The 27,586-nt window shown below is 43.6% G+C and overlaps 1 protein-coding gene across 1 annotated transcript; it reads left to right on the top strand.

Annotated features, from left to right (window-relative positions):
* Nucleotides 1–23,116: 23,116 nt before the first annotated feature.
* Nucleotides 23,117–24,052, top strand: LOC123348734 (olfactory receptor 14A16-like). The gene has a single exon (XM_044986352.1). The coding sequence runs from the start codon at nt 23,117–23,119 to the stop codon at nt 24,050–24,052; it is 936 nt and encodes a 311-aa protein (XP_044842287.1).
* Nucleotides 24,053–27,586: the final 3,534 nt, after the last annotated feature.

The raw sequence follows: 27,586 nt of genomic DNA on the forward strand, positions 1-27,586 counted from the left end.
AGTACACTGAAAATGGAAACAATCATAGCTAAACAAGTCTGGCTTGTGATCTCTGACCTTACAGTCTGGCAGGTAGCCAAGTTATGATTCACTCTCATCTGGCTTCTGTTCTTGCTTCTCTTTCATTTTGAGTTTTAGAAAAGGGGTGGTGACGGCAAGGGACAAGGGCAGTCTTCTCTTGCAGTGCACGGCTGGATGGTGGCTTTTAGAAATGTGCTGAGGAACCTGTCAGATAGACGGATGAACAGGATGATATCCAGGCTCAGAGGCTTGGATACACAAAGGAGTTGAGGTGCCTCATTCAAGATTTAGGAACCTTCATCCCATTTTTAGGCACTACCAAAATCCACAAAATAACATGACGGGTGCCTCACCCGATAGGTGTCTAAACTTACTCAGCGCCTACATTTTTGCACCTATCTAATAAAGTTTGCAGATGACACAAAGCTGGGAGGTATTGCTAACACAGAGAAGGACCGGGATATCCTACAGGAAGATCTGGATGACCTTGTAAACTGGAGTAATAGTAATAGGATGAAATTTAATAGTGAAAAGTGCAAGGTCATGCATTTAGGTATTAATAACTAGAATTTTAGTTATAAATTGGGGACACATCAGCTGGCAGTAACGAAGGAGAAGAAGGACCTCGGAGTATTGGTTGATCACAGGATGACTATGAGCCGCCAATGTGATATCGCCGTTAAAAAAACTAATGCAGTTTTATGATGCATCAGGTGAGGTATTTCCAGTAGAGATAAGGAGGTGTTAGTACTGTTATACAAGGCACTGGTGGGACCTCATCTGGAATACTGTGTGCAGTTCTGGTCTCCCATGTTTAAGAAGGATGAATTCAAACTGGAACAGGTACAGAGAAGGGCTACTAGGATGATTCGAGGAATGGATAACCTGTCTTATGAAAGGAGACTCAAAGAGCTTGGCTTGTTTAGCCTAACCAAAAGAAGGTTGAGGGGGGATATGATTGCTCTTTATAAATGTATCAGAGGTATAAATATTAGGGAGGGAGAGGAATTATTTAAGCTTAGTACCAATGTGGACACAAGAACAAATGGATATAAACTGGACACTAGGAAGTTTAGACTTGAAATTAGACACTAGGAAGTTTAGACTTGAAATTAGACCATTAGAGGAGTAAAGTTCTGGAAAAGCCTTCCAAGGGGAGTAGTGGGAGCAAAAGACATATCTGGCTTTAAGACTAAGCTTGATAAGTGTATGGAGGGGATGGTATGATGGGATAGCCTAATTTTGGCAATTAATTTGGCAATTGATCTTTGATTATCAGCAGGTAAGTATGCCCAGTGGTCTGTGATGGGATGTTAGATGGGATGGGATCTGAGTTACTACAGAGAATTCTTTCCTGGGTGCTGGCTGGTGAGTCTTGCCCACATGCTCAGGGTTTAGCTGATCACCATATTTGAGGTTGGGAAGGAATTTTCCTCCAGGGCAGATTGGCAGAGGCCCTGGGGGTCTTTCGCCTTCCTCTGAAGCATGGGGCACAGGTCGCTTGCTGGAGGATTCTCTGCAGCTTGAGGTCTTCAAATCACAATTTGAGGATTTCAATAACTCAGACATAGGTTAGGGGTTTGTTCCAGGAGTGAGTGGGTGAGATTCTGTGGCCTGCATTGTGCAGGAGGTCAGACTAGATGATCATAATGGTCCCTTCTGACCTTAAAGTCTATGAGTCTATCTTCCTGCCTTTGCACATGTGCACTGCTACTTTTATCTAGGCCTCGGGGAACCTATATTCTCCCGCATAACCTTTGGCCCTGGGTTTCGGGCACTCACCTGGGATGTGGTAGAACCTCTATTGCAGTTCCCACTGTGCCTGCTGAGGGAAATGGATTGAAGAGGGATCAGCCACTTCTCAGTTGAGTGCTCTAACCTCTGGGTTATAAAGTCTTCTTGCTCTTTCTATGGCCCAATTAATATGTAATTATTCAATTATTATTTAATTAAAGTGGAGCCACTCTGACAGGAGCGATTGAGGGAGACCCACATCTGAATATCCCATAGCCCAGGGAGGCTCCAGGCTATAAGGGAGCTCAGTGTCTCAACACGTTTGTACATCCCTTTGTGGATCTGGGCCAAAGTTCCTTAAGACAAATGGAGGGGAGGAAGGCTGGTTGTGTAGGAGATATGGGACAAAGACTCAGGCTGGGGTTTTCAAAGGAGTTTAAGGGTCTTAGGCATCTAACTTCTATTGTATTTTAGCTTGGACATCTAAATCCATGGCATTATTTGAAAAATCCCAGCAGAAATATAGAGCAACTTATGCATGTAGCTGTTTGTACCTGATGGATTATATGTATTATAATTTTAAAAATGTATTTCCATTGAAAATAAAATAACCTTTCCCCTGATACTTTACAAGGCATGTTTTATATGTGAGATCACGATTATATGAAAATGAAGAATATCGGGGTTACAGTACGCTCCGCCAAGGTATAGAATGTCACACACTCTCCAAACTATTGTGGATTTGGAAGTACTGGCTATTACATTATCGGAAGAAAATCAGTTCTACAAAGTATAAAAAAGAGCACACTTTAGAGGGTCTAAAACCACGCAGAAGAGGATAGTGGTTTATGCAGACAGAAACACATGCACATTTGTGTGTATGCACACATCAGTTAACGTAAACATTCTAGCATAGTCTATAAAACGATTGAATTTGTGCATCACAATATATCGTCCACATCTGGGGAAAGCTGTCTCACCTTGCCCTGAATTACTCTGGTGTTTTGAGGGAAGCCTAAGACTAACAATTTCTTTCTTATTGCAAATCCTGTGGGGGAGATTGTTAGTCCCAGTCCAGTTCAAAGTTTTTAAGAAGTACAATGGAGTCCCAAAACTTTTAATAAGGTCTCATTTCAACCCATCACCATTAAGCTTTTATGTCTCCAAAGCGTTGTTTTTACTAATGCCTCATGCCACTGACTTGTATTTTCTCAAATGTAATTGCATTTAGTGAAATAACCTAATGAGCCTCTGGGGGGAAATCTTTCACCGTATGATGAAGCACTAGTTTACCTTTCGGAGTGATGACAATGGGCCAGATTGTCAGCTGGATTACATTGACGTTAACTCCATTGGCGGTGAGTGGGCCAGATCCCCAGCTGGTGTAAACCAATGAATATGCATTGGGGTTAGTGAACAACATTCTTCTCTGACGTAGCTCTGCTGGATCCATGGGCCAGTTCCCCAGTTGGTAGGCATAAGCTGTAGCTCCATTGGAGTCAACGGGCCAGATCCCCAGCTGATGCAAATTGATGTATCCCCATTAAAGTAAACAGAGCTATGGGTTTACTAGAACTGAGAATCTATCCCTATAGCTGCCCCTTTCTTATCCTTTAATTTCTGCAGCCATGTAGAGCTCTGGGTATGGTATAGCTACCCCCTTTTTCCACCCTAGAGCTTCTGCTGATAGCCGGGCAACATTATGCAATATAGCTGCTTCTTTCTCATATCAATTATGCAGTACAGTATACATGCTAAGTTCTCATCAGTGACCCTATGCAGCCATGCAGCATGTAGACAGCATAGCTACCATATCGCCTTCCTTCCCAGGCTGAGGCAGGAAGATCTGGTGGTTTAGGCACTAGAAAAAATAATTTGTTTCCTAGCTCTGTCACCTATTTCTGTGTGGCCTTGCAGGAAAGAAGTGGAAATGGGTATGTCCAGTGTTCTCCATCCTTGGGCTAGTGGGCTTGGGATCCTGGACAGCACCCCCTTGGGGTAAAACCCTATTTTTTCATCTCATGACTATGGCTACAGTTTGAGGTTCAATAGATGTGTGTCTGTATACATGTTTGTAACTATATAAATACTCTATGATGGAAAAACATGTCTAGTCATTCCCAGAAACTGTCTGTCACCATCTGAACCCCACACAGGTCCACTGCAAGTTGTGACTTTCTTTGAAAATGTGTTTTTAATGGCATCAAGCAAGATTTTTACACACAACCTGCATGAAAATGCAGCCTTTTGTGTAAACTAATTTTATTTTTGCATGAATTTCCTCTGAAGGTAGCATCTTCCGGCACAGAGAAACTTTACAATGCAACGAGTCAAATTAAGAGGACTTGGGTTTTATAGGGGTAGCAAATTGGTGAGGGGCCATGAGAAGGGAATGGGGCCTCTTGCTCTCTCATCACTAAGGAATGGAATGCTGCTCTTTTACTCTCTCCCTTCTTTCTGTTAGCTGGAATGAAGCTAGAGGACGCTCTCACTTGTGATGGCTGCTGAGAGGTGCATAGAAAGAGATACACAGAGGAAGCCATAGGTGTTCTATGCTAATCTGAGCCCACCAAGCAACCTTCTCAGATATAACCTGAGAAACAAGGAAGTGTTTAGTTTAGTCTAGTTGCAATGATCCTCAAGAATCCTTCCATGATGTCTCAGATACGGGTTTCTGGCAGGCAGTACACCTCCTGGGAAGTCAGGTCAGGCAGGAAGATGGCCAGAGTCAATAAAGTTCCCTTCCAATCAGGGCAGCATGACCTAATGTCCAGAATAAATAAAGTTGCCCCACTCTATCTAACTGTGTGGCCTATTGGCCCGTTGGGGAAGTGAGGCACCACTCAGAGTTTTGTGGTGCCCAGGTTGGGGGACTCAGGCCCTCCCTTCTTCTCCAAGTCCCAGCCCAGGGCTCTGGCAGTGGTGGGGGTGCTCACAACCGAGTCAACGCACATCCTCCTGAAACACACTGACTGGTTCCCAGGACCGGCTCTACAGTTTTCGCCGCCCCAAGCAGCGCACTGAATTGCCGCCGTGGACAGCGGGGGCAGTCCATGTGCCCTTAGGGCGGCAGGCACGTTTCCACAGCAGCGGTAATTCGGCAGCAGCTTCTATGTTTAGCTGAAGTTGCCGCGGACAGCTAAAAATAGAAGCTGCTGCCGAATTGCCGCCACTGCGGAAACGCACATGCCGCCCTAAGGGCACACAGACTGCCCCCGCCATCCGTGGCGGCAATTCGGCGCGCTGCTGGGGGCAAAACAGGGAATGCCGCCCCTTGAAAATTGCCACCCCAAGCACCAGCTTGGAATGCTGGTGCCTGGAGCCGGCCCTGCTGGTTCCTCAGTTCACTCACTGGAGAAAAGTCTAAATCTCCTGGGCTGCTTCCTACCCTTTCTCCCTCAGCGATGCTCCACAGATCCCCCAGGTCTCTGGGTCTTCAAGTGTCATAGCCCCTTCCCGGCGTGGACTCTTCTCTGGGCTCCTCAGGCAGTCTGGGGTCTGTCTGGAGCTCTGCATGCTCTGGATCTGTATTTGGGGCCTGGAGCAGCTCCCTGGAGAGAGCCTGCAGTCTGCATCCTCCTGCTTCAGCGGCCTGCCTACAGTGAGTTGGGCTGATTTCTTTTTTACTCTGCCTCCAGGCTGAACATGCCCAGCAGAGTCAGAGAGCCGGGGCTTCCTCAGCCTGAAAAGCACAGTTAACCCTTTAGGGTCTGGTTCAGGTTAGGTACACCCCATCCCACCTGGTCAGAAGCCTCACCGGTGAAAGTTTATTACCCAGTCTGCCACTTCTACAAAGGAAAGTCGATGTGCACCAGCTTCATTACACTGAGCAGATTCCCGAAGCACTTCAAGCAAAACACACTGGTTTAGGTAAAACATAAAACAGATTTATTAACTACAGCAAGAGAGATTTTAAGTGATTATAAGTAATAAACATACAGATCAAAGTTGGTTACCCAAGAAATAAAAGCAAAATTACAATCTGAGTACTATAAACTAGACAGGATTTGACTCAAACAATGTCTCAGCCTGATGGTATAGTTCTTTCAGACATAGACTGGGATTCCTCTTTTCAGCCTGGGACCACCACCCCCATGCAAAGCCTTTTTCCACAAGATGTCTTTACGGGGGTTGAGTAGTGGGGGGAATGAGACCAAGCAATGGTGTCACTTCCCCCCTTTATAGTTTCCTCCAGCTTTCTGGAAAAATCCTTTGCTATGATGTGAGTAAAGCAGTCTCCATTCCCTATGTGCTCCTTCTGAGAAGCCTTCATTGTATACAGATCCTGTGATAGTCCTTGGTATTGTGGATTCCCCTTAATAGGCCATCAATGCTGGCTGTCTTCTCCATTCTTCTATCTGAAAGGCTCGTTGTGGGTGTTTCCAATCTTACAATATATTTCAGTAACACACACACAGCAAGCTTCATAACTTCCTGTCATGGTCTTACCCTCACTTGAAACTGGGGGGTTTCAAGTTGAGGACCAGCATGTATTCCCCCACCCTAAAATCCTAGGGTAGGTCTCCTTCGCTGCCACCAGTCAGGTTAAAGTGTCTGACACACTGCCTGTCCCTCAAGCTTCCCCTGGGGAACCCAGATTCAAACCCCTTGAATCTCTACACACAGGGAAGCAGCCCACTTCCCCCCTCTCTCTCTCCTAGCCACTTTGGAGAGATATACACCAAGTCAAATCCTTGACTCAACACAAAGAGGGACTCACTTCCCCCCTCCCCTTCCCTAGTCCTGGAAAGAGATACCTGATTCAAACTGCTTGAATCAAACCCAGGAGGAACTGTCTCTTCCCCCCTCCCCTCCCCTGAATTTCCACAAGAGAAGGAATTAACCAAGTCCAAAGAAAAGAAAAGAATTTATTAAGAGAACAAAAAGAAAATACAGAATCTCTATGAGCCCAAGCTGGACACTCATAGGGGATAACCTTATCAATCTCTGGAGAGAATCCCCCCTCCCCCTTTCTTTCTCAGTGAAAGCAAAGTAACAGCAAACAGGAATAAAGAATTTCCTTTAGCAAACACACAATTGCAAATATAGAAATCAACTCAAAAGACTAACCCGCCTTTCTAATTAATACTCACTATTAAATAGTAGAAACTACTCCAGGAGAACTTGGAGACATGACTGGTCTCTTTTAGATCCAAAAAGAGAACCTACAAAGAACACTGACAAAGGCTTCCCTCCACAGAGATTTGAAATTATCTCGTCTCTGATTGGTCCTCTGGTCAAGTGGTCACCAGGTACTGCATGTTAACCCTTTACAGGTAAAACAGACTTTAACCCTTAACTATCTGTTTATGACACGCCCCCCAAATCGCCAACAGTGGGAACTACTGGTGGTGATTTCCTTCTAGAACTGTAAAATAAACAGGTTTACAAAACACATGCACTATTACATATACTACTAAGTATGTAAACAACAAGATATTTGACATTGAAGAACACTTTGTATGCATTTGACTGGACATACTTGGCAACGTCCTTGCCCATCCCCTCCCAGTGGAAGGACTTCCCCAACCTGTCTTTGGTTGTGTTCACCCCAGAATGACCACTGGGATGTCATGGCCCAAGCCTAAGAGCTTGTACCGGTACTTAGTTGGAACTACCAACTGTTTTTGAGGATTGTGGCCTTTCTGGTGTCCACCAGAAAAATGTCCTTATATAAAAGTCCTTGTTTTACAACAAACTGGAATTGGGTAGAAGAGCTGAGAGGCGGTGGGTTGCTGCGTGCCGTCGCCCAAGCTTTCTTAAGGCTGTCTGGCTTCCTGCCCAGTCTGGAACTGTTTCCTTGAAGCTGGAGGCAGTAGTTCCTCCTTAGACTGTGGACTTGGACTTGTTCCCTTTGGAAGCGATGTAGGTGATGAGGTTGTTTCCATTGACTGTGGACCGCTCTCCGCTGGTGCACAAGGTGATATTTCAGGCTCTGGCTGAGCCTCTTGGGTAGAGTTGTCTGCTGCTTCTGCCAGGTCAGGCCCGTTGGCGCCCCCTGGCGGTGGAGTTGCAAGAGCTGGCGTCAGTGCTGGTGCTGGTTTTGCCGCTGGTTGCTCTTCCAGTTCCGGTCCTGGAACTGGATGTACTATGGCTGCTGTAGTTGTTGGCATGGAATCCGGTTCCACCACCTCTGTCTGGGTCTTTGGTAACACAGACAGGGTCCTGGTGGATGGCTCAGGAACAGGGATGGGAGTGCCTGCTTGTTTGGCCTGGCTGCGGGTGACCACTCCCCCCCTCTTGGCCAGCTGCACATGGTTGGCCAAGTGTTCCCCCAGTAGCATGGGGATGGAATAATTGTCATAGACAGCAAAAGTCCACTTTCCTGACCAGTCCTTGTACTGGACTTCAGGGATGCTGTACCCATGGCAGGTCCTTTTAAAAATTTTTCAAGAAGGCCTCAGTGTCCTCACCTGCCATGTAGGTGGGAAATTTCTTGGGATGGGGAACAGTGCCTTCTGGTGTTGGCCACACCCCTCTGTAGTCAGTGAATTTTATGTGTGGCTTGCTGGTGTTGCTTTTTGGTGCTGGTCACACCCCTCTGCAGTCAGGGAATTGGGTTGCTTGCTTCCCAATTCCTACCCTGTCTACTCGCGATTGAATAGAAAGAAACAAAAGCTTTTGATTTGCAAATGGTGTTTGCTTGTTTGCTGGCTTACAAGAAACTAGAAAATCTGGTTTGGTAACTTGCCTTTAGCAATTTCTAATGCTCTCCCAGTAGGGGTCCTTCCTAACAAAAGCCTTGTTAGAAAAACCTTACAAGAAAAAAGGGGAAAAAAAAGAAAAGAAGAAGAAAAAAAAAGTCTTTTCCTAACAAAGTCTGTTAGAAAACCTTATCTTCCTCAGCTAAACCCAGCTGACAATCTGTTTCCAAAAAAAAACAAAAAACAATCTCCCTCTCCTTCTGAGCTGTGGTACTAATAAGCCCAGCTGACCGGCTGGTGCTACTTAGTACCTGCGAGAAAAGTATAGTGAATTCTCTCAGGGATTTGTATTCCCTGGCTCCAGAGGATTTCAAAAGACACAGGGAAAAAAATCTGGCGGGAGGGTTTCTGTCTCTCCCCCCCCCCAACCTGTTTTTCCCGCTGGATGGGAATGTACTTTGACGAGCACTTCCCCCCACCTTAGGAATCCTGAGTGATACCTGATATCACAAAGGAAGGACACACCTCTAGGGAATAGTTTTTCTCAGCGTAGCCAGCAGAGAAAAAAATACCTTTTCTAACCCTGAAAACTGCTTCAGAGTGCCTTTGATAGAAAAAAAAACCGTGCTTCTATCAATGGGTTCGAAACACCGCTGCTCACCATGTCATGGTCTGCACCCTCACTTGAAATTGGGGGGTTTCAAGTTGAGGACCAGCATGTATTCCCCCACCCTAAAATCCTAGGGTAGGTCTCCTTCGCTGCCACCAGTCAGGTTAAAGTGTCTGACACACTGCCTGTCCCCCAAGCTTCCCCTGGGGAACCCAGATTCAAACCCCTTGAATCTCTACACACAGGGAAGCAGCCCACTTCCCCCCTCTCTCTCTCCTAGCCACTTTGGAGAGATATACACCGAGTCAAATCCTTGACTCAACACAAAGAGGGACTCACTTCCCCCCTCCCCTTCTCTAGTCCTGGAAAGAGATACCTGATTCAAACTGCTTGAATCAAACCCAGGAGAAACTGTCTCTTCCCCCCTCCCCTCCCCTGAATTTCCACAAGAGAAGGAATTAACCAAGTCCAAAGAAAAGAAAATAATTTATTAAGAGAACAAAAAGAAAATACAGAATCTCTATGAGCCCAAGCTGGACACTCATAGGGGATAACCTTATCAATCTCTGGAGAGAATCCCCCCTCCCCCTTTCTTTCTCAGTGAAAGCAAAGTAACAGCAAACAGGAATAAAGAATTTCCTTTAGCAAATACACAATTGCAAATATAGAAATCAACTCAAAAGACTAACCCGCCTTTCTAATTAATACTCACTATTAAATAGTAGAAACTACTCCAGGAGAACTTGGAGACATGACTGGTCTCTTTTAGATCCAAAAAGAGAACCTACAAAGAACACAGACAAAGGCTTCCCTCCACAGAGATTTGAAATTATCTCGTCTCTGATTGGTCCTCTGGTCAGGCGGTCACCAGGTACTGCATGTTAACCCTTTACAGGTAAAACAGACTTTAACCCTTAACTATCTGTTTATGACACTTCCCATACAGTGATACAATGCAACAGGATATTAATGTTTTTTTATATTAAGATTTTTAAAATGATACCTCACCAGGCATACTTTTATCATAGTCATATCCAATGGAAAATACGGGGGTGCCAAGGTACTACTTTGGTACTACAGAGTGTAACAGGGACATGATAGCAGTTTCCAAGTACATAAAAAATTGTTACGAGGAGGAGGGAGAAAAATTATTCTCCTTAACCTCTCAGGATAGAACAAGAAGCAATGCGCTTAAATTACAGAAAGGGTGGTTTAGGTTGGACATTAGGGAAAACTTCTTAACTCTCAGGATGATTAAGCACTGGAATAAATTGCCTAGGGAGGTTATGGAATCTCCATCATTGGAGATTTTTAACAGCAATTTATTCAAACACCTGTCAGGGAGGGTCTAGATAATATTTAGTCCTTCCATGTGTGCAGGGAATTTGACTGATCCTACGATTCTAGGATTCCAGGATAAATATAGAAATAAGGCCCCATTGCACTTATATGATGGTCACCATCTTGTCTGGTACCTTGTGGTTGCATCAGGGACCACCAGAGATAAGGTTTCAGCTTGATCTAAAGAGACAGGCTCCCTGACAGGGGTGTGACAGACTCACCTGTTCTGGGGATTGGGCGCAGAGGGGATTTGTAACACACAAATACTGCTGGGTGGCATATGTACGAGTGACTCTGTGTGGCTGCTTTATCTGAAATGAAATCACCTCCCACATCCTGGAGGCCTGGGCAGTCCAGACATTCCCACTAATCCCATGTCATTGTTATTGCAGTTTATTCTCAGGTACACCCAGTCACTCAGATTCTCATACTCCAGAAATGTGCTTGTAACCCAGGCTAACAGTGTGGTTCCTTATCACCCTCTATTGGTCAGAGCTCATACAGCAGCTTATGAGTCTGCTGTTTTCTCCATACTAGTTCACATAGTGCTTGTAGCAAGGGCAGTATGGAATCCTCCTTGAAAATCGACAGGCCCTGTGTTGAAGCCATATATAGCTTCTATCAAAGGACATTGTAATCTAGTGCCACACAATAGTGTACAGCCAAACACAAACACTACTGCACAGCCCACATATACACAAACACACAGTAGTGTCCAGTCTGCCTGCAAACACACAATCATGTTCAGGTCATGTACACATGCAAATCCACAACAGTGTCGAGTCTAGATTTACACTGATATAATCAGCATGCAGCTCTAAAGGCTTATCTGCAAAGTGAGAGGCAAGCTTTAACTCACAACAGTCTGGCCATCAACCAACAGTATTAATAGATTCCAAGGCCAGAAGGGACCATTGTGATCATCCAGTCTGACTTGACCACAAAACTTGGTAAATGGTTCCAGTAGTTAAGAATTTACACCTTATTTGTAGTCTAAATTTGTCTAACTTCAGGTTTCAGTCTTTGGATCATGTTATACCTTTGGTTGCTAGACCGGAGAGCCCATTATGAAGTATTTGTTCCTGTGTAGGTACTTGTAGAGTGTGCTTAAGTTAGCCCTTTACGCTTTCTTTGTTAAGCTGAATAAATTCAGCTCCTTGGTATTAAAACGTACATGTCAGATGCACAGCTTGTGTAAACTGGCATGACAGCACTGGCATCAATGAGCCCAGTCCCTGTCTGGTGTAAATGGATTTAGCTCCATTGAAATCAGGAAGCCAGATCCCCATAGGGTGTAAATTGGTTAAGTGCTATCCAAGTGAATAGAACTACACTGGTTTGCTAAGGATCTAGCCCTAAATGTTAAGGTCTGATTATTTTCTCACATATGCCAGTTTTATGCCAGTCTGACTTCGTTAATGCCATGTGGGACAGCCTTCCAAGGTGAGCAGTGGGGACAAAAGAATCTATCTGGCTTTAAGACTGAGCTTGATAAGCTTATGGAGGGGATAGCATGATGAGACTGACTACAACGGTATGTGGCCCATCGGCAACTCCAAGTAGCAAAAATCCCCAACTTCTGGAGACGGAACACTAGATGGGGAAGAGTCTGAGTTACTACAGATAATTCTTTCCCAGCAATCTGCCTGGTGGGTCTTGCCCACATGCTCAAGGTCTAACTGATCGCCATATTTGGAGTCAGATTGGCAGAGACCCTGGGGGATTTTCACCTTCCTCTGCAGCACGGTGCATGGACCTCATGCAGGTTTAAACTAGTGCAAATGGTGAATTCTCTGTATTTAGAAGTGTTTACACCATGATTTGAGGATGTCACTAATTCAGCCACAGGTTAAGGCTCTATTACAGGAGTGGGCGGGAAGGTTCTGTGACCTTCAATGTGCAGGAGGTCAGATTAGATGGTCACGACGGTCTGCTTTTAAAGTCTCTGGGTCCTGATTTATACACACAAGGGAAAGAAGCTCCTATCCTTGTTTTCTAGTGTCCATAGAACAGGTGTAAGTGGCAACACAGTTTAATAGGCATTGCTTGGGTGCAGAATGAAAGGCTGCTTCTTCCCTCCTATGAAATACACACCAGCTTAACTCCAGGATTGGGTCAGATCTTTTGCTGATGTAAACCAGCCCAACTGCATTGACATCAGTGAAGTTAATCTGGATTTGCACTGGGGGCAACTGAGAACAGAATCTTGTCCACTTCTGTATAAACTGTGTTGTCATGGGAAATAACTGACATGGGCTGGGAAACACAAACTGAAATAATATTTATTGGGGAAAGACAGACAAATAATTCTAGGTGAATAACCTCCCCCCAGTTGGCCTCCTCAATGACGATTTGATCTCCTTGTTCCTCATGCTGTAGATGACCAGATTCATCATAGGAGGCACCATGGAATAGAGAAGAGCCACCACAAGGTGCAGACCTGATGCTGAGCTGGAGGTGGGATTCAGGTAGGCAAAGATGCCAGTGCAAATACACAAGGAGACCACAGTGGGGTGAGGGAGGCAACTGGAGAAGGCTTTTTCTGGCCCTGCTCAGAGGGGATTCTCAGCACTATTTTGAAGATCTGAACATAAGACACAATTATAAAAACAAAACGGGTTAAGACTATGCATGCACTAAAGATGAGAGCCCCAATTTCACTGAGGTTAAGGTCAGAGCAGGCGAGCTTGAGGAGTTGAGAGATTCCACAGAAGAACTGATCCACTATGTTGCCTGCAAGGAAATTGACTGTAAATGTGTTCCCAGTGTGCAGTGTAGAGTAAAGAATTCCATCGATCCAGGCACTGACTGCCATTTGCACACAAGCTCTCCTGTTCATCACACTCTCGTAGTGCAGTGGTTGGCAGATGGCAACATATCGGTCATACGTCATGATGGTGAGAAGGGAAAAATCTGTTCCCATCAAGAAGATGAGGAAAAAGACTTGGGTGACACATCCAGCATAGGAAATTGAGCTGGATTTGATTAGGGAATTGACCATGGATTTGGGGATGGTGACAGAGATGGAGCTGAGGTCTAGGATGAACAGGTTCACCAGGAAGAAGTACATGGGGGTGTTAAGATGGTGGACGAGGGCTACGGCTGTGATGATGAGGGGATTTGTAACACACAAATACCACTGGGTGGCATATATACAAAGTGACTCTGTGATGATGAGAAGGTTCCCCAGCAGAACCAAAGAGCCCTGACTCCAAGCCACCCACTTTAATCACTATACTATACTGTCCCACTGTTAAAAATTGTAGAAATACTGCAGTGCTCTTATAAGCAGTAAGAGCAGTAGTACATAAGGACAGAAGAATGGCCATGCTGGGTCAGACCAAAGGTCCATCTAGCCCACTGTCCTGTCTTCCTACAGTGGTCAATGCCAGGTGCCCCAGAGCGAATGAACAGAACGATAATCTCCAAGTAACACATCTCCTGTTGCCCATTCCCAGCTCCTGGCAAACACAGGCTAGGGACACCATCGCTGGCTAATAGCCATTGATGGACCTATCCTCCAGGAATTTATTTAGTTCCCTTTTGAATCCTCTTATAGTCCTGGCCTTCACAACATCCTCCAAAAAAGAGTTCAACAGGTTGACTGTGCATTGTGTGAAAAAATACTTCCTTTTGTTTGTTTTAAACCTGGGGCTTATTAATTTCATTTGGTGACCCCTATTTTTTATGTTATGAGACAAGGAGTAAATAAAAATTCCTCCTTCACTTTCTCCACACAGGTCATGATTTTATAGACTTCGATCATATCCACCCTTAGTCATCTATTCGAAGCTGAAAAATCCCGGTTTTATTAATCTCTATTCATCTAGAAGCTGTTCCATATCCCTAATTATTTATGTTGCCCTTTTCTGAAACTTTTCCTGTTCCAATATATCTTTTTTAAGATGGGGAGACCACATCCACATGCAGTATTCAAGATGTGGGTGTGCCATGGATTTATGTAGAGACAATATGATATTTTTACTCTTATTATCTATCCTTTTCCTAGTGTTTTGCAACATTCTGTTAGCTTTTTGACAGCCGCTGCACTCTGAGTGGATGTTTTCATTGTACTATCCCCAATGATTCCAAGATCTCTTTTGAGAGGTAACAGCTAATTTAGTTGGGATTAAGTTTTCCAATGTGCATTACTTTGCGTTTATCAACATTTAATTTCATCTGCCATTTTGTTGTCCACTCACCCAGCTTTCCAAAGGTTCTTTGTAACTCTTCACAGTCTGCTTTGGACTTCACTATCTCTTGCCACCTCACTGTTTACCCCTTTTTCCAGATCATCTATGAATATGTTGAATATTACTGGTCCCAGTATAGAGCACTGTGGGACACCGTTATTTACCTCTCTCCATTTTGAAAATTGACAATTTATTTCTACCCCTTGTTTCTCTTCTTTTAACCCCTTATTGATCCATGAGAGGACTTTCCCTCTTATCCCATGACAGCTTATTTTTCTTAATAGCCTTTGGTGAGGGACTTTGTCAAAGGCTCACTGAAAATCTAAGTACACTATGTCCACTGGATCTCCCTTGTCCACATACTTGTTGACCCTCTCAAATAATTCTAGTGGATTAGTGAAGCATGATCTGCCTTTACAAAAATCACATTGACAGTACCCCAATCAATCATGTTCATCTATTTGTCCAATCATTCTGTTCTTTTCTGTAGTTTCAACCAACTTGCCTGGTACTGAATTGAGGCTTACAGCTTGTAATTGTCAAGATCACATCTGGAGCCTTTATAAAAAAAATTGGCATCACATTAGCTATCCTCCAGTCATTTGGTACAGAAGCTAATGTGATAGACCCAGGCTAGTTGGGTACAGCAGAATAGCAGAATAGCAGAAGGCAGATATACTGGCCACTGGATTAACAGTTTTCTGTTCCCTGACTGACCAGAGCAGGGGCTGCTCCAGGCTAATGAGAACACCTGACTCTAATTAACCTGCAAAGAGTCAGGTGAGGCCATTAAGTTAATGAGAACACCTGACTCTAATTAAGGCCCTGCTGATACTATAAAAAGGGCTCACTCCAGTCAGGCAGGGGAGAGCCAGGGAGCCAGAGGAGAGGAAGTGCGGCTGAAGGGCTGGTTAATGAAGACACCCTCAAACCATCGGTAAGGGGGCCCTAAGGTAAGGGTGAAGAAGGGAGAAGCAGGAGAGCTGTGGGGAAGTGGCCCAGGGAAATGTAGCAACTCTGGCAGTGAAAGGTTGTCTGCCAACAGCTGCTACCATTAGGGTCCCTGGGCCAGAACCCGGAATAGAGGGCAGGCCCGGGTTCCCCCCAACCCACCACTACAGGAACATCTCCTGGGAGGAGAAGTCAGGCCCCTGTCAAGACAGGAGGCTAAACTGTTCTGAAATAAGCCCCCAGCGACAATAGAGACTGTGGGAGTTCTCTCACCAGCCTCCTTGCTGGCCTATGATGAAAAGGGCTCAGTAGACTGTAAGTCCGGCCCTAGAGAGAGAAGGGCTATGTGAAGGGTCACAGTGAGCCACTGAGGCTAGCATAAACCGCCTAGAAGCTCAGGACCTACGGGGGCAAGGTCAGAGCTCTGCCACACTAATTTAAATGACAGGTTACAGACTACAGTTAGCAGTTCTGCAATTTCACATTTGAGTTCCTTCAGAACTCTTGTGTGAATACCATCTGGTCCTGGTGACTTATTTACATTTAGTTTATCATTTTTTTTAAAACCTCCTCTGATGACACCTCAATCTGAGACAGTTCCTCAGATTAGTCACCTAAAATAGTAGTAGAATGCTTCAGGATCAAGATGGGCACCACGGAGCTCGGCTCTCTTGAATTGTACTGCAGTTTATTTCCTTTGATATCAATGATGGTCTGTCTTGTGTATGAACTGCAAGATTTAGCACCATCCTTTTCTTTCTCCCTTTCCCTCCCACGCAATCAATTAATGCATCAACAAGGAAGAAGATAAATGAAATTTCAGAAAGACTAATGATTACCCATTCTGTAACACTCAAATGCAAGGTCACCCAGTCCATCCCCCCTTAAAGTCATTGGGGTACACAAAATATTATTTGGCATTTGGGTACTGATTGACATTATTCTAGGTGGGGGAGGTTTAGGTTGGAAATTAGGGAAAACTTTTTCATTAGGAGGGTAGTGAAACAATTGAATGGGTTACCAGAGATCTGGTCTGTTACTGTGCGGAGGTCCAGGGGCATGAAGAGGGGAATCCTCAGTCAGACATTATTTAAATCTGGATATCCAGACAACTTGTTTCCAAGAGTTTTAAAAGAGATGTCTGCAGAGCTCACTGGATCATTAATGTTTCTTTGTAGTGAGTCTTGGAACACAGGGAAAGTTCCAGAAGACTGGAAATAATCTAATCTTGTGCCAATATTTAAAAGGGATAAATGGGGTGACCCAAGTAATTATTGGCCTCTCAGCCTGACATTGATCCTCGCCAAGCATGGATGATATGGGACTCAATTAATAAAGAATTTAATTTTGTTAATATAATTAATGCAAATGTACATGGGTTTATGGAAAATAGATCCTGTCAAATTAACCTGATTTCTTTTTTCTGATGAGATTACAAGTTGGGTTGATAAAGAGATGGATGTTGATGAAATAATATATTTCGACATCTGGAAGGCATTTGAGGTGGTACCGCATAACATTTTGCAAGGATTGGTTCCTGGCCCAACACAACTTAACATTTTTATCAGTGACCTGGAAGAAACATAAAACATGACTCATAAACTTTGCAGTAAATCATGTGGTAAATAATTAAGAGGATGGGCCGCTGATACAGAGTTATCTGGATCACTTGCTAAACTGGACATGCAAACAATATTCCTTTTGATATGGCTAAATGTAAATGTTTAGGAACATCTACGAACAAAGAATTAGGCCGTACTTACAGGATGGGGAACTCTATCCTGTGATTTGGCGGTTGTGGAGATACTCAAATGAACATAAACTTCCAATACAACAGAGGTGAATGCAATCCTTGGATGCGGAAATAAGGGAATCTCAAGTAGGAATAGAGAAGTTGTTTCATGTGTATATTTGGCAGTGGTGCTACTGCTGCTCTAATACTCTTCTCTTCTCCACCAGTTTATGCACATCTTCTTGAACTGTGAGGGTTCAGAGAAGAGCCATGAGAATAATTAAAGGATTGGAGAAATGCCATATATTGATAGACTCAAGGAGCTCAATCTATTTAGCTTAACAAAGGTAAAGTTAAGGGGTGACTGTCAGAAAAGTTTTGTTTTGTTTTGCTTTGTTTTGTTTTATCTCCTAAGAACTCTCTTCAGCTAAAGGGAAAGAGGCTAGGGAATGTTGTTAGAATAAAAGTGTTACTTAATACTTTAAATTTCAAATGCTTTTAAGGAGCTGAGCTCCCATTTAGACTAGGGACTGAATGGCTATGTCATAGGTCTTCTCCCCCACTTGGAGCTGTTGGGTTTCAAGATGGGGACCTGCATGGACTCCTCTAAACTAAAATCCTAGTTTAGATCTACTACACTGCCACCAGCTAGGTTTTTAAGTGTCTAGCACACTCCCTGTTCCCTTGAACTTTCCCTGGGGAACACAGATCCAACCACCTTGAATCTCAGCACAAAGGGAAGCAGCCCACTTCCCCCCTCCCTCTCTCCTAGCCACTCTGGAGAGATACACACCGATTCAAATCTGTGAATCACCCTCAGGAGGAACTCACTCTTCTCCCCTCCCCTTCCCTTGAATCTCCACAAGAGAAGGAATTAACCAAGTCCAAAGAAAAGAAAAGAATTTATTAAAAGAACAAAAAAAGAAAGTACACTATCTCTGTCATACCAGGATGCAAAAATACAGGGTCTAACTTATAAAAACTGGAGAGACTTTCCCTCCCTCCTCCTCAGCATAATCAAAGTAACAGCAAACAGGAATAAAGAATTTTCTCCAGCAAACACACAATTGCAAATATAGAAAGCAACTCAAAAAACTAATCCGCCTTTTTAACTAATACTCACTATACTGGATAGTAGGAAATACTCCAGGAGAACTTGAAGACATGTCTGGCCTCTCTTAGATCCAAAGAGAGCACACAGAGCAAACAAAGAACACAGACAAAGCCTTCCCTCCACAGAGATTTGAAATTATCCTGTCCCTTGATTGGTCCTCTGGTCAGGTGTTTCTCAGGTTACTGAGCTTGTTAACCCTTTACAGGTAAAAGAGACTTTAACCCTTAACTATCTGTTTATGACAGGCTTGGCAACAGTTCTGCAGAAAAAGACCTAGGGGTTACAGTGGACAAGAAGCCGACTATGAGTCAACGGTGTGCCCTTGTTGCCAAGAAGGCTAAGGGCATTTTGGCCTGTATAAGTAGGGGCATTGCCAGCAGATCGAGGAACATGATCATTCCCCTCTATTTGACATTGGTGAGGCCTCATCTGGAATACTGTGTCCAGTTTTGGGCCCCACACTACAAGAAGGATGTGGAAAAATGGGAAAGAGTCCAGAGGAGGGCAACAAAAATGATTAGGGGGCTGGAGCACATGACTTATGAGGAGAGGCTGAGGGAACTGGGATTGTTTAGTCTGCAGAAGAGAAGAATGAGGGGGGATTTAGTTGGGTTTGGTCCTGCTTTGAGCAGGGGGTTGGACTAGATGACCTCCTGAGGTCCCTTCCAACCCTGAGATTCTATGATTCTATGATTTGATAGCTGCTTTCAACTACCTGAAAAGGGGTTCCAAAGAGGTTGGATCTAGACTGTTCTCAGTGGTAGAAGATGACAGACCAAGGAGTAATGGTCTCAAGTTGCAGTGGGGGAGGTTTAGGTTGGATATTAGGTAAAACTTTTACACTAGGAGGGTGGTGAAGCACTGGAATGGGTTACCTAGGGAGGTGGTGGAATCTCCTTCTTTCCAGGTTTTTTAAGTCAGGCTTGACAAAGCCCTGGCTGGGGTTATTTAGTTGGGGATTGGTCCTGCTTTGAGCAGGGAGTTGGACTAGATGACCTCCTGAGGTCCCTTCCAACCCTGATATTCTATGATTCTATAATTCATTTTCAAAAGTGCCCCAATAATTTCCTAGAGGCACCTAAATATCTTTAAAACTTGGCCTTAGTAACTTGGGAGTCTAAGGACTTCTTTACACTTTTAGCACTACAGCGGTTTAGCTGCAGCCTAGTCCTTGTCTTTTTAGGGATCCTTCATCATTAGCATTTGCCATCTTGTTAATATTAAGACAATAATTATTTTGAGCCCTATTTTAAAATGTTGCTTTTCTCTAGTTCCAATCCTGAAAAGCAACCCAGCTAGGCAGACTTTTCTGTTTGGAAGTTATCAGACTATTTTTAGAGCACCTGGACTGTACATCAGTAGAGAGATTGTGTTGTGGAAGGTTCCTCTCTCATTTGTGATCTTCTGCCTCTCCACCCAGACAAAATTATGGGGACTATCCACATTGCCATTCAACATCACATAACATAGAATATCAGAGTTGGAAGAAACCTCAGGAAGTCATCTAGTCTAACCCCTTGCTCAAAGCAGGACCAATCCCCAGATGGATTTTTGCCCTAATCGGCCCCCTCAAGGACTGAGCTCACAAACCTGGGTTTAGCAGGCCAATGCTCAAACCACTGAGCTATCCCTCCAATCCCTGCACAAACTACAGAAATTATTCATATGGAAAAGTGATATTAGGTTAGCATTAGTAACTGGCTCAGTGTGAAATAAACAGTTTTAAGATGGCATGCAGTATTGCACCTGCAGTCTAATATGCCTTTTATTTTCATGTTGTCTGCTCTAATATATATAGAATTGCTGAAAGAACGAAAGAATGTCAGGCCATCCATCCCTATGGTAGTTGAAATTCAGATACAGAAAATCTCTGCAACACTGAATTCCTCCAAAGTTCTGTCCCCAGTCGGAATGAATTGCTCCTTAACCATTAAAAGTTACACTCTGGCAATTAATTCCATAGGGCAAAGAGCTAAGAAAGTGCCAACTGGATAGAAACTTTTGTCTTTCATTCAGTTCAGATTCACGGGCAAATAAAATGGATTTGAAATTGTTTAAGGGAACAGATCCTCAGCTGGTGTAAATCAATAGTAGCTCCAGTGGAGTTAATGAGGCCTGATTCCCAACTGGTGAAAACTGGCATAGCTTCATGGTCATCTTAGGGCCAGATCCCCAGCTAATGTAAAACTAAGTATCTCCATTGAAATCAAAGGGCCACATCTCCACTTGGTATGAAGAGCCCTAACTACTTGGAACTCAATGGAACTGTATTAATTTACACTATTTTAGGAGATTGTGCTGAGCTTTTAGTGTGTGCCTCTGGGTACCTCTTAGTGACCAACATCTAACACCCAGAGCAGTCTGAGCTGTGGGTTCCTCTGGCGGCTGCATCCCAAGAGCTGCTGACAAAATGTAGGAGGAAAAACAATCTCTATTCCCCCAGAGCTGTTTATGTGGCATTAATGAAGGAACAGGCTATTCCAGGCCAGCTGGGGCTCTGGTGCCACTGGGATCTGAGCTATTGTAGGTCACATGTCTATGCTACCAATATATATTCTATTCTGCAATCTTCTTGGGATGCCTTATGGGACTCAGCTCTGCCTTGTTTTTAACCAAGGGTCCTTGCAGGGATGCTGCCATCCTGTGAGATCCAGGCTGGGTGCTCTTCCCCTTCTGTGGGGTTAGAATCATCTAGGGATGGTTGTCAAGGTGGATTGTTCCTGAGATGAGATCAGAGCTGGGCTCACTGCCCTGGAGACCAGATTCAGCTATTTAGCTCCAGGCAAGGTACATCCTGGGCTATGACTGTGTCTGAATCCTGCACAAGCCAGGATCAATTTCAGAGATGGGAGAGGCTTTCAGTCCCAAATCCCATTCAGTCCTTCACATTTCAGCCAAGCCTGCCCAAGGAGGAGAGCACCCATCTGTGGATCCCTGTCTGCTTGGATCTGCAGAGAGACCCATCAACTCAAGAAATATTGTGAAGGGACTGGGAGACAGCAGCTTCATAACATAGTGATGAGGCATTACTGACAGGTGCACAGACAGACAGTGACAGAAGAATACTGGCAGTGGACTGTCCAGTGCTTCACAGGCTGGGAAACAGTCCACAAAGACCAACACTGTAAGTCTGCTATTTCAGTTAAATATGTTTGGATGCTAATATACTGGAGCAATGTAATACTAGAACTATGAGTTACAATTGTAACTCTTTGAAACTTTTACTATCAGTTAATCAAATATCTAGAGCTGCTCATTTTTTTCCAGCATAAAAAATTCTATTTTCGTTGAAATTGTAGAAACCAAACATTTTTTTGGTTTTGTGAATCGAGAACCAAACTATTGCTCTTAAAAAATGCTGTAAACTTAAAAATTGTCACAGTGTTTTTTGAAAAAAGAAAAAGATTTTTCCAATACATACATTGATTTTAAGGATAGCACATATCTATCATAAACATGTTTTCAATTTAAAGCCCACTTTTCCTTTGAAATCATTTAAACAGAAAATATTGGAATTCCCCAGATTGGAAACTAATAATTAAGCCAGTGGGCCAACACTGATATTGTCCAATATCACATTTATTGCTGTTTCAAAGAGATTTGTGCAGGATGGTAAAACTGAGAAAGTGGCAATATTAGTATCCTCCGACTATATTTTATACATGAAGTCACCTTTAAACTGAGGCACAGAGAGTTGAAGCCCCCAGCCAAAGCCTGTCTCTGCTCAATGACATAGAAGAGGGCAATGTGGCTAGACTCCAGATCTCCTGTTCTAGCACCGTATCCTCTGTCCCACACTGATGCCCGCTAACCAGAAATACTCAGGTGGAGTGCACACAAACATAGTAAGACACAGCTTATGTCCCAGAGAATTTACAACTGAAGTGGACAGGACAGAGAAAAGGAGGGAGGGGAAACAGAGGTATGAGGAGGGTAAGTAACTGGCCCAAGGTAACACAGCAGGTCCATGGAAGAACCAAGAATAGAAACTAGGTCTCCTGATGGCCACTGAATGGCCAAGGCCAGATATACAGTCACAGAGAGGAATTACACAACACAGATGTAGCTGAGTGATGCTATTAGCCCCTCATCACACAGAGATGGAAATGTAGCTGGGATTTGGTGCCACAGATCAATTTTGGAAACAGGCAGGAGGCCGTCTATGTGGCGTTGCAGTAGAATTCTTTCAACTGAGCTTCAGTGAGGAAGCTTTCTGAGTTCATAGGTTTTTAAGGCCCAGCTTGAGAAAGCCCTGACTTGGATGATTTATTTGGGGATTGGTCCTGCTTTGAGCAGGGGGTTGGACTAGATGACCTCCTGAAGTCTCTTCCAATCCTAATATTCTAAGATTCAATTATTCCATGTCATAACTCCTCAAAAACTGGAAATCAGGCACCATTTGCTTTTAAATACATTACCTCCACATCCAAGTTTGCATATTTCCCCAAAGGTGGAAATATCTTTGCTAGATCATTGGGGTTGGAGGTGCTTTCCCCCTCCTTCACACAGCATTTTATCAAGCCACATCCTGAGCCAGACCTTTGGATGGTGTAAACTGATACAGTTTCATTGACATTAAGGGACCCATGCCAATTTGCACATATATGATAACTCACCACTCCTAGTTAAGAGCAGTGATAAGTGCTGTTCATCGTTGACACTCACATCATGAGATATTGCAGCATAGAATCAGTGGCACTCCCTCTCTCACTGTAATCCCCACCACTATCTTAGTGCTTCTCTCCACAGCCATCATACAATGAACTGAGAAAGAAAATGTCCAACCAAACCACCCTGACCGAGTTCCTTCTCCTGGGATTCTCTGACGTTCGGGAGCTGCAGATTTTGCACTTTGTAGTATTTCTAGTGATTTACCTGGTAGGCCTGATGGGGAATCTTCTCATCATCACAGTCGTAGCCCTCGACCACCATCTTCACACCCCCATGTACTTCTTCCTGATGAATCTGTCCATTATAGACCTTGGCTCCATCTCTGTCACCATCCCCAAATCCATGATCAATTCCCTCATGAACACCAGGTTGATTTCTTATCCTGGATGTGTCGCCCAAGTCTTTCTCTTCGTAGTCTTCATTGCAGCTGATCTTGCCTTACTCACCATCATGGCGTACGACCGATATGTCGCCATCTGCCAACCACTGCACTATGAGAGAGTGATGAATGGGAGATCTTGTGTCCATATGGCAGCCAGTGCCTGGATTACTGGTATTGTCTACTCTGCAATGCACACTGGAAATACCTTCAAGTTACCCTTCTGCCAGTCCAATGTCATCAACCAGTTCTTCTGTGAAATCCCCCAGCTACTCAAGATCACCTGCTTTGACTCGTACCTCAGTGAAGTTGGGCTTCTTGCCTTTAGTGTGTTTTTAAGTTTAAACTGCTTTGTTTTTATTATTGTGTCTTATGTTCACATCTTCAAAGCAGTGCTGAGAATCCGCTCTGAGCAGGGCCGGCGTAAAGCCTTCTCCACCTGCCTCCCTCACCTCATTGTGGTCTCTTTGTTTCTTTGCACGGGCTTCTTTGAGTACCTGAAACCCACCTCCAGCTCAGCATCAGGTCTGGCTCTCATGATGGGTGTTCTCTATTCCCTGGTGCCTCCAGTGATGAATCCAATCATCTACAGCATGAGAAACAAGGAGATCAAAGCTGCATTAAAGAAACTGATTGTTTGGAGGTTATTCACCAAAGATTAAAATGTCCATCATTGGTACTTGATTGAGATTTCATTCTGAGCTTCTTTATGAATATAATCAACTGATGAGAAAATTGTCTCCTTGAGAACATAGGGTGCAATCTGTTTATGAATTTATAAAATCTGGACTAACTCCACTGAAGTAAAATGAGATAATTTAGAATTACACCAGTGTAAATAAGATCAGAATCTAAATATCAATCCATAAATGTACATACACACCTATGTATATGCCTTATACTGCTAACATCACCTTGCACAGAATATCAGTAACCATAGCTAAGTCACTAGTGGACTTCATTAACTTTCTGGTGCTTCTCCTTTTTTGGGATAAAAAATGTGATTGGGCTATGAGGGGTTTGGCTTGTTTGTTTGCTTGTTTCTTTTTCATGTTGTGACATTTTATAGATTCATTGATTGATTTGTTTCTTTATTCCAGGTGACTTTAGTAGGGTAGGAATTTGCAGGGTGGAATATGTTTGATTAAATGTGAATATCCATTTATTTTGTCATCTATTCAAGGTGTCAATGTCATAATATCTTTGAAGGGGTTTCCTGGGAGACTTGGAGTTTTCCTTTCCTCAGTGATGAAGAATTAAAAATACTTTCTGTAGGTGTGTTAATAGTTGAGTTCCTGTTTAAATTATTGTTTTAATGATGATGGGATTTTATTGTCTTATTTATGATGTGTTAGGGAACCTACATCCTTATATAATTATGTGTATTATCTTTTTTATTTAAATAAATAAATACTGTATTCTTCTTGCTATGGTGGAAAGGCACTTTGGAAGAGAAAGCTATTGCAATGTTTCCTAAAGACAAACTGAGTCTGAGTAATAAACCCAAATGTTTATCCCTACCAAACTACTGCAGTGATAGATCTGGAATTGCTCATATTTTTTCTTATGTTACGCTTTGTTCCTACAGTGGTAAATAAATTGTACTTTGTATGGTGAAGGCCGGGCTAGTCACTCAACTTACTACAGGTCACAGCTCCTGTGGGAAGAACTGCAGGTACTAAGCATGGTGGGAGAAATAATGGTGATTGCACAAATTGCTATAGCCTGGGACCCAGTTTGAGAGGGAATATCACGTGATTCACCTCTAAGAGAGGAACAAGCGCAAGATGAAGACATGGGGGTTTGCATTCAAAGACCAGAGCACAATGCAGAGGTTATTCAAACCTTGTAACCATAACAAATGGGATTTAGCCATTTGCTTCAAAGGGTAGATTGGGATTTGGCCAACGGTCTCCCATCCACACAAGGATCCAATTGTGTCAAGATCACAGAAGTTGGCTGCATTGTTATTGTTATTATTATTTATCATTTATTAAACCATGGTTGTGTATACTGCATATGTATTTAAAACTCAGCTCCTCTGAATGTTCTGAACTACGGTACTAATCTTGAAAAACTCATAAGCGAGTGCTTAACTTTAAATATTGGAAGACACATTGAAGTCTTACAGCTAAACCTATGTTGTTGTTGTTGTTTGTTGTTTTTTTGGGGGGGGGGGGGGCTTTTGGGGTATGGATGTGATTTTCAGCTGGGCCTATCATAATTAGACTACCAACTCTTAGGTATTGGCTATTGCCCAAAGTCACTAAATATGCCAGTGGCAAAACCAGGAGCCAAGGCCCATGGGAGTTACATGCCTAAAAACCTTTGAGGACCTGGACCTGAATCAAGTTCCTCTGAATTCCTATCTAGTGCACTAACTACATCACCCTCCTTTGAAATTCCAGCCTAAATATTTAATTTGCATGTGCAACTTCCCATACAGTGATAGCACATACAATACAACAGGATATTAATCATTTTTAAATGATACCTCAGAAGGCATATTTTGTACAAAACCTATCATAGTCATGTATCAGAGGGGTAGCCGTGTTAGTCTGGATCAGTATAAAGCTACAAAGAGTCCTGTGGCACCTTATAGACTAACAGACGTATTGGTGCATAAGCTTTCATGGGTGAACACTCACTTTGTCAGACGCAGTGAGTAATCCCCCCCAGAAAACTTATGCTCCAAATCGTCTGTTAGTATATACGGTGCCACAGGACTCTTTGTTGCTTTCTATCATAGTCATATCACCATTGAAAATATGGGGGTGCCAGGGTACTGTTTTGGAGCCCAGAGTGTCACAGGGACATGATAGCAGATTCCAAGTACATAAAAGAGTGTTAGAAGGATGAGGGAGAAAATGTGTTCTCCTCAACCTCCAAGGATAGGACAAGAATCAATGGGTTTAAATTGCAGAAAGGGCGGTTTAGCATGAACAGTAAGGAAAACCTCTTAACTGTCACAGTGGTTAAGAACTGGAATAAATTGCCTAGGGAGGTTGTGGAACCTCTGTCATTGGAGATTTTTAAGAGCAGGTTAGACAAACGCCTGTCAGGGATGGTCTAGATAATACTTATCCCTGCCATGAGTACAGGGGACTGGACTAGTCCTACAATTCTATGATTAATATAGAAATAGGGCCCCTGTTGCACTTATATGATGGTCACCATCTTGGCTGGTACCTTGTGGTTGCACCAGGGACCTCCAGACGTAAGGGTGGGAGTCACTGCAGCTTGATCTAAACAGGCAGGCTCCCTGGTAGGGGTGTGATAGACTCATGGACTTTGGGGATTGGGCGCAGAGGGGATTTGTAACACAGAGAGACCAGTGGGTGGCATTTGTACAAGTGACTCTGTGCGGCTGCTTTATCTGAACTCAATTCACCTCACACATCCTGGAGGCCAGACGTTCTCACTAATCTCATGTTATTGTTATTGCAGTTTATTCTCAGGTACACACAGTCACTCAGATCCTCATACTCCAGAAATGTGCACGTAACCCAGGCTACGTGGCTCATTGTCTCCTTTAGTGGTCAGAGCATGTACAGCAGTTTATGAGTCTGTTTTTGTCTCTGTACTAGTTCACTTACTGCTTGTAGCCTAGGCAGTACGGGATCCTGCTTGAAAATCTACAGGCCCTGTGTTCAACCCCTACGTAGCTTCTATCAAGGATAGATGTAAATGGATGTATCTCCGTTGAAATCAGGAATCCAGATCCCCATAGGGTGTAAATTGGTTAAGCGCTATCAAAGTGAATAGAACTACACTGGTTTGCTAAGGATCTAGCCCTAAATGTTAAGGTCTGATAATTTTCTCACATATGCCAGTTTTATGCCAGTCTGACTCCATTGATGCCATGTGGAACAGCCTTCCAAGGTGAGCAGTGGGGGCAAAAAAAAATCTGGCTTCAAGACTTAGCTTGATAAGCTTATGGAGGGGATGGCATGATGAGACTGCCTACAATGGTATGTGGCCCTTCGGCAACTACCAGTAGCAAAAATCGCCAACTTCTGGAGATGGGACACTAGATGGGGCAGAGTCTGAGTTACTACAGATAATTCTTTCCCAGGAATCTGCCTGGTGGGTCTTGCCCACATGCGCAAGGTCTAACTGATCGCCATATTTGGAGTCAGATTGGCAGAGACCCTGGGGGATTTTCACCTTCCTCTGCTGCATGGTATATGAGTCAC

This window comes from Mauremys mutica, chromosome 13 (assembly GCF_020497125.1).
Source record: "Mauremys mutica isolate MM-2020 ecotype Southern chromosome 13, ASM2049712v1, whole genome shotgun sequence".
Lineage (NCBI taxonomy): Eukaryota > Metazoa > Chordata > Testudines > Geoemydidae > Mauremys > Mauremys mutica.